General features: G+C 43.3%; 1 protein-coding gene across 1 annotated transcript; it reads right to left on the bottom strand.

Moving 5' to 3' along the window:
- Positions 1-5,467: 5,467 nt before the first annotated feature.
- Positions 5,468-15,148, bottom strand: mrpl39 (mitochondrial ribosomal protein L39). The gene is made up of 10 exons (XM_033615443.2): positions 14,978-15,148; positions 13,035-13,241; positions 12,724-12,863; positions 12,260-12,359; positions 11,968-12,035; positions 10,295-10,407; positions 10,106-10,171; positions 9,839-9,992; positions 9,427-9,474; positions 5,468-5,636 (listed from the first exon to the last, which is right to left on the bottom strand). The coding sequence occupies exons 1-10, from the start codon at positions 15,012-15,014 to the stop codon at positions 5,547-5,549; spliced, it is 1,023 nt and encodes a 340-aa protein (XP_033471334.2). The 5' UTR covers positions 15,015-15,148; the 3' UTR covers positions 5,468-5,546.
- Positions 15,149-15,858: the final 710 nt, after the last annotated feature.

The raw sequence follows: 15,858 nt of genomic DNA, 5'->3' as shown, positions 1-15,858 counted from the left end.
CCGCGATCTCATTCTTTCGGTCACTACCCAGAGCTCATGACCATAGGTGAGGGTTGGGACGGAGATGGACACGATGGACCGGCGCAGCGCCTGCATCACTGCAGAAGCTGCACCAAATCAAAGTTAATGGTATCGTGAGAAGACGTCAAGAATAAGATTAACTGTTAACAAGTTGGCAATTTTGGCTCTCTCTGCTCCATATTGAACCTTCCATGTTATGGCCACATGTCCCACATTTTGTTGATTGACTTTTCCAACAAATGCTTCAATTTTTTCACGAGGTATTAATGATTGAATAAATTTTCTGATTCAATGATTCCACAGATCTTCATTTTGGATCACTGCTGAAATTTTAAAAAGCTGCAGAAATAAAGACAGTATAGTGTTTGACATTCGTTGTACCCAAAGCAGTTGTGCATAAGCTGATTATACTGCTCTACAAATAATTAATGACACTTAATAGCCACTAATTACAACTTTATAAAGGATTCCCTGTTAGAATGTGTTACTGTAATATTGATTGACAAAGAGCTGCATTAATATTTTGTGTACTGAAGTGTATGAAGGTTTTAGAGTCTCCATGTGACAAAGCTATAAAATAGTAAGCACTGAAACTGGAATTTAAATTTCAGCTTGAACACCCTGCCCTTCAAATTTGAGATTTTGTTTGTATATAGCAGAAGTTTTTAGACTACTATGATCTTGAATGACAAAAATAAATCTAGCCTTAGATCCTTAGACCTGAAAGAGTTTAAGTCTTGTATCAAATGGAGGACAAAATATGACCTATCCATTAATAAAACGTGAGAGATAAATGAGGTTACCAGCACCGTCTCAGAAGAGAAATGCAGTATGATCAGTTTCTGTCTTTAGTGAGGAGCTCAGCACTGATCAGTGACGGGTAATTGTTGCAGTTGTTCAGTGCCGAGATAAGAGAAAGAGAAAACAGACCAAGTCCTGCAGATCAATGACTCCCCAGTGAATTACTATCGACTAAACACGTGTTAAGACTGAACACTAGATAAGCCAACACTAAGACTGCCTTGACAACCACTTTCACTGACTCCAATCAGTCCTTCTGATATGAAATGCACTGAGGGAATCTCTGGGGTGACTTCACTGTTGACCACGTACTTTGCAAGCTCTTTAGCAAGAAATGAAAAACAGAAACTCATCATAAATTCATCTTTAGGAATGCATTATTCCAGAGTGTTTTAGTCGCTATTCAAATTTAATCATGTTTGAGCAGCGGCGTCGCCGGCACAGCAGTCATTGCTAAACATCTCTCAAGCACCACGGCAGCGAGGAATTCGGGGCACCGATTCAAACATCTCAATTGGTGCTGGTGGTGTGACTGTGCTCTCTAAGTCCGAGGCATATGTCCTTGGGTGTGTCTCACACGTTGTCAGTGTGTGTTGGGGTGGGGGTAGTGGTGGCGGTGCTAGGATGCTTGAGTGGAAGCAACAGCTGCACAGCAGCTAAGTTTTCCGACCTGAGGCTTTGCTCAATCTTCAGCCGTCTCATGATGGGGACTGATACAGTTAGACTGTGATTAAAAGGTTCTCTGTCACTGAGAAGCAGAATGTGGATGATGCGAACGTAGAGGGGATTTTAATGCTACCTGTAGATCATGTCTCTTTATTGTCCGAAGACACGCAAGAGCTTGAATGTCAGACAGGGATCGGTAACAAACAGTTGGGGGAGGGGGAAAGTCTGGTGGAGCTGCACCATTTTCTTCATGTTATTGGTGGTAAAGCTTTATAAAAAAAGAGGTCAGGGTCTGTGTATTTCCCAAAATGTTGAATTATTCCTCAAATAAAAAATTGACGAATTCTTCATAGATGAGTTAGAATCCACGATTATGTTTATGGATCGTCTTAAGACACCAGGAAGTCAAGGACACAAGCAGTTCTGGTGCCAGCACAGACTGCAAATCCTTTCCAGCCTATAGGAAAAGAATCCAGGCACTCCAAACAAAAATGAGAATGAGGAAGGAAAGATTAGGTTAAAAAACATGTTGGCTTTTTAATGAGTTGGCTATTATATTAAAGCCTTTTTAATCTAATCTTTCCTTCTTCATTCTCATTTTTGTTTGGAGTGCCTGGATTCTTTTCCTGTTTGCAGTATTTTGGAGTTCCCTCTTTTTTTTCCAAGAGCACCCGATACATTTTTGGATCTACACTCTACAACACAGAGCAACCAGTTATCTGTTTTTCTACCTTTCCAGCCTATACTGAAACTCATAACACTTACTCTGAATTTGTTACCTGCAAAATGTTCCAAAAAGTTAGGGTAGGGGCAACAAAAGACGAGGAAAATTGTGGAGTATCCTAAAAACCACCTAAAACAGTAGACAGTTCATTGGTTACATATTAAGTATCATTGGTTATGAACAGTGGTGTAGTGGTAATTGATGAGGTGGGTGTGCTACTAGGTAGATAGGTAGGTTACTGATGAGGAAGTGGGCGTACTCTCCTATACATTACAATGGGTATACTGTAACTGGATAGAAAAAGAAGTGGGTATACCCCGTATACCTGAGTATACCCTCCACCACACCACTGGTTATGAAAGGGGCATCCTCCAAAGGCTCGGTTATGAAACAAGAAAGGACGGGACGAGGTACGCCACTGAAAAAATGCATCAGCAGCTAGTCCAACAGTTTAAGAACAACTTTTCTTAAAGCACAGTTGCTTCAAATTTCAGGATTTTACTGTCTACAATCCATAATATCATCAAAAGATTCAGAGAATCTGGAGAAATCTGACTGCACTGCATTAAAAACCAACGTGATTGTATAAAGGGTATTACTACATGGGCTCGGGAACACGAAAACCATTGTCAGTACCACTGTTCGGATGCTACCACGCAAAGCGAACGCTATTTATGAGCAACATCCAGAAACATCACAGACCGGGCCCGAGCTTGTCTGCACAACTGTGAAGACACCATGAATGCTGAAATGTACCCACAGGTTTTGGAGTAACATATGCTGCCATCCAGACGTCTTTTTGAGAGACGTCCCTGCTTATTCTGGGTTGTGCTTTGTAACAAAATCAACAATGTTGTTGAGCAGACATTTGTGTCTCAACCATAAACTCTATATAAAGATGGATAAGGAGTGATCGGACGTTGAACCGCTCTATCGAGGCACGCACGGCTGTCAATCTTAACGTCAAACCCCCTTTTTATCGCTTTAAATAACTAATTAAAACCAAACTTTTCAGAAAGACAAACACCTGAACAAACAGTAGCGTGATAAGAACTGCCTAAGATGACAAAAAAACATCATGGGAAACATGTATTTGATGTATACTTTGATGTTTCAGTGTGGCCCATGTCCCATCTGCTAACACGTGTCGAAGTGGCTCGAAAAACGGACGTCGATGCTAAATGCAGACAGCCTTATGGGAAACCTCGAAGCCTCGCAATCACAAAACGAGCGAGACGCAGAAACAGCAGAAGAACCTAATGAAAAGGAAGAACCCCACATGCCCATTCTACCACGAACGCTTTGTCGCTCTGAACAAGAACAGGAGCTGAACAAAGCTTTTCCATCCGAGAACGAGATATTAACTGAGCAGGACAACTTTGCTGTTGCCATGGACGGACACGAGCCAGAGCCTGATGACACAGGGTTACCAAGAGTGTTTAAGCTCATCCTGTTGGCACTGAATCCCCTAAGCGAGCTGCTTGAGATTTTCGGACTTTTTGCATTTTTACCTCCAGCCTTATTCTTCAGAATCCAAGGAATTTATGAGTAAAAGAGCAGTTTTCTGTGCTTATTGTAACGGATTTAAGGGTCTCTTAAATAATCAAACAGCCTCTCCTCTGTGATGTAAAAGTCAGGTCCACAGACGAAGGCCATTATCGGTCGGTCTAGACTCAATAATTAACATTTCCCTAGCAGCAAAAATATACTTACAGCTTAAATAATTGCCAGCAACCACTACAACTATTACATTTTAGAAAGGAGCTGCCGTTAACTAAAGTGTTCTCCCTAGTATTTCATGTCCAAGCTACTATGAGTGCTAGTGAGAAGGCAGCAGGGAGGACTTCAGGAAGAAGATGGTTAATAGCTGGATCAATCACCTTCGCAACAGTCTATGTATTGATTAGAAACTTGCACTGTGGGTGAACAGGCAGGCTAATCTTTTCCATTTTAATGGGAAGGCTGGTCTAGAGTTGAGAGGGCGATTGAGATATTTTCGTTTCACACTCACCATTATTTTAATTATCAATTAGTTTGGCAATGAGTTAGCAGATTTCTAGATCAACATATACGGTCTAAAATATGCCAGAAAATAGACACCACTAAGCAATTCTTTACAATTTGAGGCAAAATAGTCGCATGTTCACATTTTGTCAATAGACAAAAATGTTCATTGTTTGAGCTCTACTCACCTCTTTCCCATTGAATAACAAGTATTAACAGTCACAATAAAGCACGACATCCGCAATGTCAAGACTTTTTGTCAAGAGTTCTGGTGACCAAATAAGTTGCACTTATTAAGGGCTAGGGCTGCCACTAACAATTATTTTCACTGTCGACTAATCTGTCGATAATTTCTTCGATTAGTCGACTAATCATTTCATTGAAAAATGTGTTAAAATGTTGAAAAAAGTCGTCAAAATTACGTCATCTAATGTCTTGTTTCGTACTCACGCCAAAGGGTTTTAGTTCACCGTCATGGGAGAGTGTGTAAAGCTGCCAATATCTGAACGTAAGAAGCTGCAGTAAGAGTATTTTGGGGTACTTTTATAGTACTTTTCTATGAAAAATGACTCAAACCGATTGGTCGACTACTAAAATAGTCACCGATTATTTTAATAGGCAATTAGTCATCGATTAGTCGACTAATCGTGGCAGCCCTATTAAGGGCTTCGATATGATTAGTAAAGCATTCGTAAATAATTATTAAATACAACCTAAAGCTCTGTAATAGGTGTCTTATTGGAAGGTGGTACCAAACTGTTTTAGATAGTGATTCAAAGCTACATAACATCGATCATGTGCAGTGGCAGGGATGTGGTTGCCTGAGAAGACAGCTATCTCTGGCATGAACCTGGAGTGTTGTGTCTAATGTGTCAAAACGCCTGGAATCATGGGGGAAAAAAAGGAAAAACAAAGTGCCTCATGGCTCCAATCGTCAGGGCTTGCTCACACTTGACTCCGCACACCCTCTGAGGATTGAGAGCCACCTGTTTGACGAGTGATAGACACAACAGCTGCACTGCTGCCTGACCTTCAGCTAATAGACACGCACACACACACACTCCGCGTTTGTTGTTAGGCAAACTGCTGACACATAGGCGCACATCCACGCAATCCCATTTTCACTCTTCTCTCTCACTCTTCTCAGCACCTATAAAGTGAAGCACCTTTCCCGCGGGAGTGTTAAAATCCTTCTTTTAATAAACAGAACAGTTTCATTTTGCAGCGCAACAATGAGAAAAGTAGAAGTGATTTGTCTCGTATTTTTACACATTTATTGAACAAATATTACATCAGATACATGTGAAGGTGTGTATGTGTGTGTGGAAGGTTACGCAGAGGTCGTTACTGGCTGGTCAGACAGTGGAGTTGATACAGGAGGAGCAGGTGGAGTCGCTTCTTCAGGTCGCGGGACCTCAACCTGTGCAACAAAGTCACATATGTTCATGATTACTTTAACAATTATTTTTATTAGCGCTAACATCCTCTCTCTGACCTCTTTTTCGTCTTTGGTAAGGGTTTGATCAAGTACAAGTAAAAACTTTTAAAAGAACATATATACAGAGATGTTGGAGAGGTGTGGAGGCATCTGTTTGTGGCGTGGGCGGTTGTGTTTTGAGCGCCAGCTGGAGGCAGACGGGGGACATGCTTCCCTACCGCCTGCAGCCGGCTCAGAAGACACGCCGCCCACGCATCGCTGCTTTTAAAATCCTGTTTCTGTATGGTGGCACATACAGAGAACAAAAAACATGACTTAATACAACAACAACAATATAACATCAACAATATAACATAGAATAACACAACAGCCTTGTCGTATAGAGCTGAATCAACGTCTCTGTCCCACACAAAGTTGACGTGTTGCAGAGCGACTGTACAGCACCGCACTGGATGGGAAAGTGTTCCTGTTATTTTCCAGAGCACATTTAATCCAATTCAAGCACTCAAAGATTTTCTTGTACGCCAAAGAAGATTCGAATTTGGGGAAAGTGTGTCTACATTTCTTGCCAACATATTAATAGAAACCAGCTGAACTGTTTTCAACCATTTCAAAATAGTCTGGCATTTCTCTCTTCCTAACTTCTTCTAAAGAGAAAACAAGGACAAACAGTTAAATTATTACAGCTTAAAAAGGTTCAACTTTGACCTACGATGCTTGCCATACTTTGCACACACTCAGTTTTCCTACAGTATGCAGTGAGGACTCACTAGTGACCTTTCAGCAGGCCTCACTTTCTGTTTCACCTGCAAATACAATGCCTGGTGAAACACAAGCTTGGCAACTATGAAATTGGACTGTCCCAGTTTTTACTGCACATATGTTCATTTGAAGCTAACTGGTTAATCTGTAACCTGTTCATAGACATGCAGGGTATGTCTATTGTCAGATCTACCTCCAAGCAAGATGGCACATCTAACCTTCCTGGAAGCTTTCACAGCCTGTGCCTTCATGAGACAGCGCATCAGAGACCAACATGTTTGCAGAGAATGACGAGCGGCTTATCAGCAGTTTCCGACTGCGGAGACGTTCACAGGCCTTAATGTGTGTACGAAAACAACTTCACCACTTTCTTTATTGTAAACTTCCGGGGCAAAAAGATTTCCCTGTATAGCGGGCACACGCCAGTCAATTTAGAATGATTCTGATTGACTAACGTACACATGGTGGTAAGAATAAAATCAGCCAGTGTGCACGTGTCATGAATCTCATATTTTTTTAGTAAAATGATGGTCAGACCACAAAAGTAAGACCCATTTTGTTCAGTAGGAGACCCAGGCACATCACTATTTGTGGGTTGTAATAACTGACAGAGAAATATGCAGAAAAAGAGGACGAGATGTGTGTGTTTGGAAATCAGTGTGAAAAATCTTTTTTTCCTTTTCCCAAACAATGTGGCAGAGGTTGAATTTAGGCCCAATCTCAATACCCCCCCTTGTCTACTACCCTTAAGCCCTCAAAATGAAGCAATGAGGGGTAGGGGTAGAAATCTTTCCCTAGGAATTGGGACACCACTCACTATGTCCCCGCGTTGGTTACGTTCACGCATACGTAACTATTTTAAACAGGAAGCTGCGAGCCATCTACATTTCCAACCAGCATCTAGGGTTGTGCCAATGGGCGATCCGATCGCCCATCGGTGATAGAAGGGTTGTTTCACAATGTCTTTTTTAAATGACGATGCAATCGCAAGGTGTGGGGGGGAGACAGCGCGTGTGTGGAGCATGCTGACGAGATCGAGGCTGAACGAGGCTGAGTGAGAGGAGACAGAGGGAGGCTGCTTAGTGAGAGAGCGGAGGGTGGGGGGGGGGATCAACGCCTCCGCCCGCTCGACACAAGCATACTCGGGCGTACTATAAGCAGAGCAGACTCCGCGAGGAATGTCCGCAGTCATTTGGGCTTTCATAGTCGAGCGCACTTCCGCGTTGTAGTTTCCTGTAAAAATGTCCGTGAAAAATCCCCGAGATGTGAAAAATACATGCCGAGCAGTCACTGGTGCACGGAGCGGAGTCCGCGCGGTCGTAAAATCTGAGCTTTGCGTGCACAGGGCTTGCGGACGTCCGCTTGGACTCCACGCGGACCTCCGCGGAATCCGTTCCGCGTATGTTCTGCCCGAGTATGTTTGGGCCTTAACGCGCATGTCGCGGAGCGGTGAACAAACCAAACAACACAATGTCAGGAGAAATTGAAAAGATATGCTGTCTATATAAAGTCAACTTGCTAATTAAGGGGCCATTACATGTTCAAGAGTTTTATAAAGCTGCACAAACGCCAGAGAGAGGCTATAAGTTAATGTTTCAGCGGCGACACGTAATGGGTGAGGGAGGTGTGTGTGTAGCCTGCAGTTTACTGCAGCACTGTATCGTACTAAACTCTAACCCCGCCCACTTTTTAGTAGTCCAATAATATGCAAAGGTTTAAGTCCCTCTCTTAACTGAACACCACTCAAATATTCTGTTTCACTGGGCAATACGTCGCAGTACAGAAGCACCTCCAGTCCGCAGCTTGACATCTATAGCTAATATTTTTTTCCTGCATGACAAGACAGGCTGACATCTGGTTTTATAAGAAGAATGAAAACATCCCTGTGGTCCTCCATGATCTTTGCCTATCAGTGTGAGCTGTTATGAAAAGGATATCATACACATTAGCCTTGGTTTGTCGTCATATACTGAAGACACTGCGGTATAAATGTCCTTCAGAGGCCTGTTATAGTTTATAGCTGCTGCACTGATTAGTGGTAGTGATGCTCTGTTAACACACGGGACACAGAGGACAGGACAGCATGCTCTCTTTACACATCATGTGCACACACAACACGGCAAACATCAGTGTGTCAGGTGATGCTATGGAGCAACGTCCTCTAAGACCATAAAGTGACGTCCTGTAGCTGCAGCACGTCTGCATGCTAATCCTGCGCTTGTAAAAACTCCAGGAAGACATGATCCCAATATCCTCCGCTTCTAATGTCGAGCCAACTCTGACGTCCACGCTTTTGTTTTTAATAAAGTGCTATATCAAATCCCTGAATGACCAAATCTCTGTGAAAATAAAATGTAGGCCACGGAGCACCGCATGTCATCAGTTGCCAAATCAAGTGTGTCTATTAATGAGTACGTCTTTTTTTTTCTCTCATTACGCAATCAGTGATGCACAGAGGATGCCAGAAAGGCTGGAGCAAAATATATTTCGCCTAGATGGCTCCATCCAAAATTAACTCGTAGCCTAGTTTGAATTTGAAGAATTTATGCTTCTCCTTTAGAGTCGAACTTGGTTATGCTCACACAGAGCTGATTCAACTGTGCATCAATCTGAGTGTCACGATGTTCAACGTCTAGAATGAGAGCCTTGAACCTGGAGAGATTTAAAAATACTTCCTCCTTGGATCTCGAGTTAGTGCCTGTGTCTTTGATGTGGAGTTCAGAAAGCAGCAGTTTGTCCTTCATTGGGAGGATGAGACCTGCTTTTTCCTCAACACTGCAGCCCACGTTGCGTCTCCTCTCTGTTATTGCCAAAATACGAATGTGAAGCAGTAAAAATAGCTGTGTTAAATCCTAACCTCTGGCGAGTATCCGTCATCTACACCAGACCACTGCCCCAAAACACCAGCAGCCCTTCTTCCCCAAGTTGGCCCCCATGCTTCGGCTTTGAAGTCGCTGCTGTTGGACGCCTGTGTGAGGTAAAAAAAATAAAAATAAACTGCTGTTCTTACCAGTTTCTCTGCCCGCTGCCTCAGTTTCCTCCAGACTGTGTGGTGAGCCTGCACAGAGGGAGACAACGTGACGATGAGGCACATGCAGATAAAGTGCTTTCACTGTGCCACACAAAGGACAAGCTTTGATATAAGAAGAACAATCAAATGCCACGTATAATCTGCTCCATGGCACCGGCGGTTTTATTAAGAATCTCAAAGGGAAACCACCACAGACTGCTAAACAATCACTTTTAAATTGACTTTTTTCTGCCACTGTAATTAAAACCTGTGACTGCCTGAAGCTCGGAGCCAGTCGATGCCATTTTAAACTGATTTCCTCCTTTGAATTTGACATTTTAGTGCCAAAGAAATGTAAGTATGATATGTTTCCACATAAAAAACGTGACTCAAACTCCACACACGTCCGCACCTGCAGCTGCAGAGGAAGGGAGAGGCCCTGCGCTCGACGGTGGAGGCCCCAGTGTCCCTCTCCCAGGCTGTGGAGGGCTGTGACCTCGTACTGGGAGCACAGGCCTGTCCTGGCCACCAGGGGGCCCGCGCTCAGGAGCACATGGTCACCACATCTACAAACAAAGAATGATGATGGGAGCTACAATATACACCTTTCTTAAGATCCATGTGACAGACAACACTGGAAACATGCCAGCAGGACATGATGGTGTGCGTGAAAAGTCACCTGTGGAGCATCACTTTGCCTTTGGGATTCTGCGCCGCCTTTTGTTCCACCTCCTCCTGTTTGAACCTGGGAGACACAGAGGAAAAGCTCATGTGTTCCTGAATATACTGAAATGCATGGAAAGGAAACAAAGACACGAGGAAAAGAAGGACAAAACAGCTGAAAACCAGCTATGAGAAATCAGTCTACCTGCTGTGTGAGAAGACCTCCAGCGCCACAGAGGGCGCCACCTCCAGAGGCTCCCAGGCCAGGTCCTGGTGGAGCAGCTGCTGGGCCCCTCGGGTCAGAGACCGCAACGTCTCCTGCAGAAAAACACAGCCAGATCAGATTACAAATACTCACAAATGATCTGATACGGTAACAGTTAAGAGCTCAGTAATCCAACAAACCAAAGCTGTGAATCATTCCTCCCCTGCAACTGCTGGTCACAAATAGAAACTTCATTTAAAGGTGACAATAAAAAGTCACACTCTCGTCTCTCTTTCTCACACAAAACATTTAAATAAAGACTCATTTATGTGAGATACTTCCAGCACTCAACAAGACTCTCTGACACTATCATTCCTGCCAAAAGGCTAAATACAGCATTAGGGAGAGTTTAAAAAAAAGGTGTTAAAACAACACTAAAAGAACAACTGCATTACAGCCAAATGATGACATCATGACTGAAGGAGTGATTTGAGAAGTTTCTTTGTCTGTCAACAACAGTCCAGCTTTACACAGCTGTCTCAGGAGTCAACAAAAGATGGAATATCTCTTCAATGAGAGACTTTACATCAGCTGGAAATTGTCAGTTTCTGCTGACCTCTAATGGTTGGAGCTGTGATCCTGCTGCAGTCATGTACATGGTTACAAATGGCTGTAAACATGCACATGCACACAGAGAATGCTGCCACCTATGAGCAACAAATATACTATCAATACATTTCAACTCATACACACCACCTGTGTGTATGTGTGTGCTTTCTCTGACTGAATTCTGTAAACTTCGACTGTCACCTCAACTCAAATTCATTTATGAAGCACATCTAAAAACGACCCACGTCGACCAAAGTGGTGCACAAAAGGAATAAAATGCTAAACACACAACTCACACATTTACAGACACAACACACACAGGTACGCATCTGGGAAACCCACACTGGGGGACTCAAACCCTGATGAATAAAAGTAGGTTTTGAGCCTGGACGCCGAATGTTGGGCCATTTTGCCGGCAAGCTGCGAGCGTTTAGACACACAGAGCCGGATTGGCGAGTTGATCCGAGGTGCCCAATTTTCCGCCTCATAGAGTAGTCATATTGGCGGAACCCTTTTAGTTTAAACAGACCGAGGCGGGCTTCCGCAACGGGAGGGGCTGTTGAAGACTTGTGGGAGGAGCTGTTGATGACGCTGCACATGCGAGCCACTGGCGGTGGATAAACAGGAAACAGCTGATAGCAGGAATTAGCGAGCAGCTAGTAGCAAGAGGGAAACACAAACCTGACAGACACTGTAAAGATGAGCAACTGGGGAGACAAGGAATTGTGCGCCCTCCTTGTCCTCGCAAACGAAGAGGCCATTAACTGTCAGATGACGGGGACGGTGAAGAACGGGCCGACTTACGAGAGAATCGCCGAAGGACTGACCAGCCACGGCTTCCCTCCCATGTCACTGTTTACGTCACACGCTGAGCAACATTTTTTGTCACTTGCTCACGCCCCCCATTGCCCCGAAAAAGGCGCATTCTGTATGAACAAAAGTAGGCAGGTGGCATTTTGCTGCACTCCCTGATTTTGTTTTTATACTGCCAATGCTGAAAAAAGACTGATTGGGCTTTCCTGCAAATTTGCACAATTCCTATCCAAAAAGGGCATCTGATTTACCTCAGAGGGAGTCCATGAGTCCAGCTGAGGGTCAAGCACCACATCGCAGCAGAAAGCTCCTGAAATGACTACATGGAAACAAATCAGCATCACACGACCTCTCATCAGAGCCCAACATGTCTGTTTCAAACACTAAGAAAATGAGCTGCCAGGAATTATGTTTAATCAGCCTCAGTAATATCACTCAAACATAACAGATGCATCTGAAGAGGAAAAGACGGACACTGCATCTAACTCTTGCAGAGATTCCTAATTCTACAGGTCAGTGATGAGTGAAGAGAAACGTCTTTACCTGGCACTTCTGGTGTGCTCAGCAGCTCCACAGTAAAGTCGTCTTTGAACGCGGTCTCCAGCACCTGGCCGAGCAAGGCAGCACAGGAACGCCAGTAGGCCTGAGGGGAGACAAGAGGTGAAGGTCCCAAACCCTTTTCATATCACTTGATCAGTTGATGTACACTCAGACAAGAAGAAAAGTCCGACTTGACTGATGAGCCGAGCTATGAGCTCAGCTTGACTACTGTGTGCATGTAAACGTGCTGACTTTTTATCGGACAGCCAGGAAATCTTGTCAACACGACTATATGAATTAAACATAGGGAGAAACTGTACTCGTTGTTTTGTCTTCTTGAACATTTATGAAAGTCCTGAACCTTCCTCGATTTCTCACTTCTCTAAATAAGAAAATACAGGAGATTCTAAACATCCAAAACAATCTGAAATCCTGTTAAATAAAAGATTGTCTTGTTGTAAGAGTACCTGGTTGACCAGTGTTGGATCGCTGTCTTTAAATGTGAGCAGGGTGAGTGAGCAGGAGTGGGTGAGGGGCTGGTGGAGAGACCAGGGCTCCCCGTCCACCAGGGCCAGAGCCGAGTTGGTCACGTGATGCTCCGTCAGATCTGAGGGAAACACAGGGAGTTTGTCTGAGTCCAAAACTAGCATTTGTTCATAACAAAACATCTCGCAATACATTATTAATACGTGCAAATGAAGCTAAGAGGTCTAGTGTCTTACAGATTGTGGACTGTGCTGCATACAGTCATGTGAATCACACACTTCTTTGTACTTACGTTTAGCACAGCTCAGTGGAGTGGACATTCCTTTGTTCATGATGAGCAGGGTACCGTCCAGCCCCGGGCCCTGCATGGACACCTCTATCTTCTCAATGCGGGGGTAGAGAGATCTCTGCCTCGCCTGCTCTCTGGAAAAGAGGGCACTGCGCTGGCTGCGGACCTCAGCAGCCGGCGGCCGCGCAGCCGCTGCAGAGGATGCAAAGCCTGTGGAGGGGGAGAGGATTGATAAAAGAATCAAGAGAGTAGCAGAGGATTCTCTCATCACTTGGAGATTCCTACATACAGCAGCGTACTGTTTATGTCATTGGTGTCGTAGTGATGTCACCAGGGTTGTCTGGACAGAGACAGAAAGCCTGTGTGTCAAAATGGGGGTGTGGAGTTTAACAGAAGTGAGCACTTGGCTTACATGTTGCTGTCCACGCAGAGCGACATAGATTGGTTAGAAATGTTATTAATTAGCATTAAAGTCAGGTAAAGCAAGATTTTAGTAGTTATCGAGGTTGTAGTGGTGCAGCAACAAGTGTAGGACAAAATGCTCTAAGCAATAAAATACAACACATCTTTTTGGAGCGTCCATGTTGTTTCCACGTGACCACATAAAGCTCATGAACGCACCAAAACTGAAAGGATGACTTCAATCTTAACCATCTTAAGAGCACTTGAATGCAGCAATACAAACAGCTGCATAGCTGCTGATGTAACACTCCTGGAGTTGACCCATATTGGATAAAAGTCGGGATGAGTATTTAATTTAATGTAATATTGCAAGTCAACCATCCTAACAAGCTTTTTAAGCATTTAAAAGATATTTAGGGGCTGTTCTGTATTTATCAAAGAAAGATGAAGGTGGGATGTGACTTTTTTTTTTAAATTTTATTTTAACTTTATCTTTAATATTCTTTCTTGAGCCTCCCTGAGTGACTGGGAAAAAATGCATGACTCTCCCTATACTATAAATTACCATATTTGTCAATAACCCTACATGTCACACATGCAGGAGCGCAGCTTTTAATGTATTTACAGGGTCTGGTCAGTGCAAATAGTTTAGTTTTGGTTGTATTATAAATGAGGCACATGAAATGAAGTGAGTTTGATGACATATCACTATTTTATACTCAAGTTTTTACAGTTTCAGGCTGTAATTTAGACGATTTTTAAAGAAAACAGGCCTTTCAAACCCACCAACAGGTTTTGGGGTTCAGAGGGTATTTACAATAAATATAAAGCACAACCATTTAAAGTTGCAAATCCTTCCCCTGAGACAAAATAAAAACTAAAGTCCCTCCCAAGTCATTTTTAAATTATTCAAAACATGCACACCCTGTTTAGCACCCCTCATTAGTAACGAGCACTCCCTTACAGACTGGTTTCGCCATTGCAGCTTCACATACTGTCATGGATAAGGTCATGCTCGTTATCATACATGCAGCCAAGTTAAAGCTTTTAAATAATTTTATTGCAGTATTAAACAATAAGTTTACACTGCTTTGAGTATGTACATTAGCAGCTTGCTAACTGAAATTCTATATGTTATTTTGGGAATAAAAAAACAAGTAGATACACCATAAAACATCTTATCACTTGTAATAAACTTCTACACCGCCTGTGTTGTGTCAAAGCTGAAAATAACCGTTTTAACAGCGGCCATTTTGTCATTTCAGCAGAAAAGCACAGGTGTACACTATTAGCTTAGATTAATAACGGCTACGCCACTTTTAATTGTGTGCTGGCTAACTGGAAAAGCTAACTGTGACACCTACTGAAACAGAACTATCGTTAATGTATTATTAACACATTTATTAAAGTTAGTTATTGTCCTATACTACGTAAATGTCGACGTTTATTTAGAGTAAAGCACCATGAAGCTACAAAGTGTCATTTCAACCTCGCTAGCTCACATGCTAATGCTAGCTGGCGCACGTTAGCTAACGGATACTCACGGCGCTGCAGAATTTGACACACGGTCCTGGTCGCCATTTTGTTGATTATTCCAACAGCTACATAAAATTAAAATCATAAAAAAGCTACCACAGGACGTAAACGATAAATGTGTCACTTGTGCCTCTGAGTGAAGGACGCCATGCCTGTGTAGTGTGCAACGATTATTGACGTCCGGGTAGGAACTGAAGTCAGCGGCTAAAAAGGTTCCGTGTGACCTAGAGGAGGAAGTGCTGTTCCGCTTGATGGCAGCAGGTGTCGCTGTTGGTGGTCAATTCAATTAGCTTATGTGCAGGAAACACTGCAGAAGACACTGTAGATATGATATGGAGAGAAAAGTGTTCTCTATCAACAGCCCCTCACAACATAATATATCTCTGTGTAATACTTCTCTGACATCTCTTTGGGCACTTGTACTAAAGTTTTATATTTATGGCGTCCCTCTACAATTAATTTCCGAGTTACCACAGTGTCTCTTCCCCAAGTGTTGAAAGACTGTTGCTCTCATGCTGATTGGATGCAATCCAAAGTTATGATCTTGGCTCTACAGTCTCACATGTCCCCAATTTCATCCTCTAATGGACTCTAATGGCACTCAGAATTTGACAAATGCTCGTTGGATTTCTCAGGACCAGAATCAGCAGTAAGTGTTGGCACTAATGGCGGCGGCAGCAGGGGCAGGACGCCCGGCCAGGGAACGCAGCCGCAGGACCAAAACATCATAAATCATCTCGACGCAGGCCGAGATGGAGCCAGATTACCGCTAAATAGCGAAGCTGAAAGGCTATTTTCACAATGGGTGCAAATCTAACGACCTCTGGAGGTGAGAGTAAAAGAAGAGAGAGCGTCGAAGTTTGTTGGAGCTGCTCTTACACATTAAGAC

The sequence above is a fragment of the Epinephelus lanceolatus genome, chromosome 24 (assembly GCF_041903045.1).
Source record: "Epinephelus lanceolatus isolate andai-2023 chromosome 24, ASM4190304v1, whole genome shotgun sequence".
Lineage (NCBI taxonomy): Eukaryota > Metazoa > Chordata > Actinopteri > Perciformes > Serranidae > Epinephelus > Epinephelus lanceolatus.
The sequence above is the reverse complement of the archived record's forward strand: the minus strand, read 5'-3'. Positions and strand labels throughout refer to the sequence as shown.

What these genes read in the sequence shown, in the direction of transcription:
- mrpl39 (XM_033615443.2), bottom strand. Translation starts at nt 15,014, where the DNA reads ATGGCGACCAGGACCGTGTGTCAAATTCTGCAGCGCC. An exon ending in TCCACTGAGCTGTGCTAAAC is followed by an intron (nt 12,864 to 13,034) that starts GTAAGTACAAAG and finishes TGTTTCCCTCAG; the next exon opens with ATCTGACGGAGCATCACGTG. An exon ending in GAGCACACCAGAAGTGCCAG is followed by an intron (nt 12,036 to 12,259) that starts GTAAAGACGTTT and finishes GTTTCCATGTAG; the next exon opens with TCATTTCAGGAGCTTTCTGC.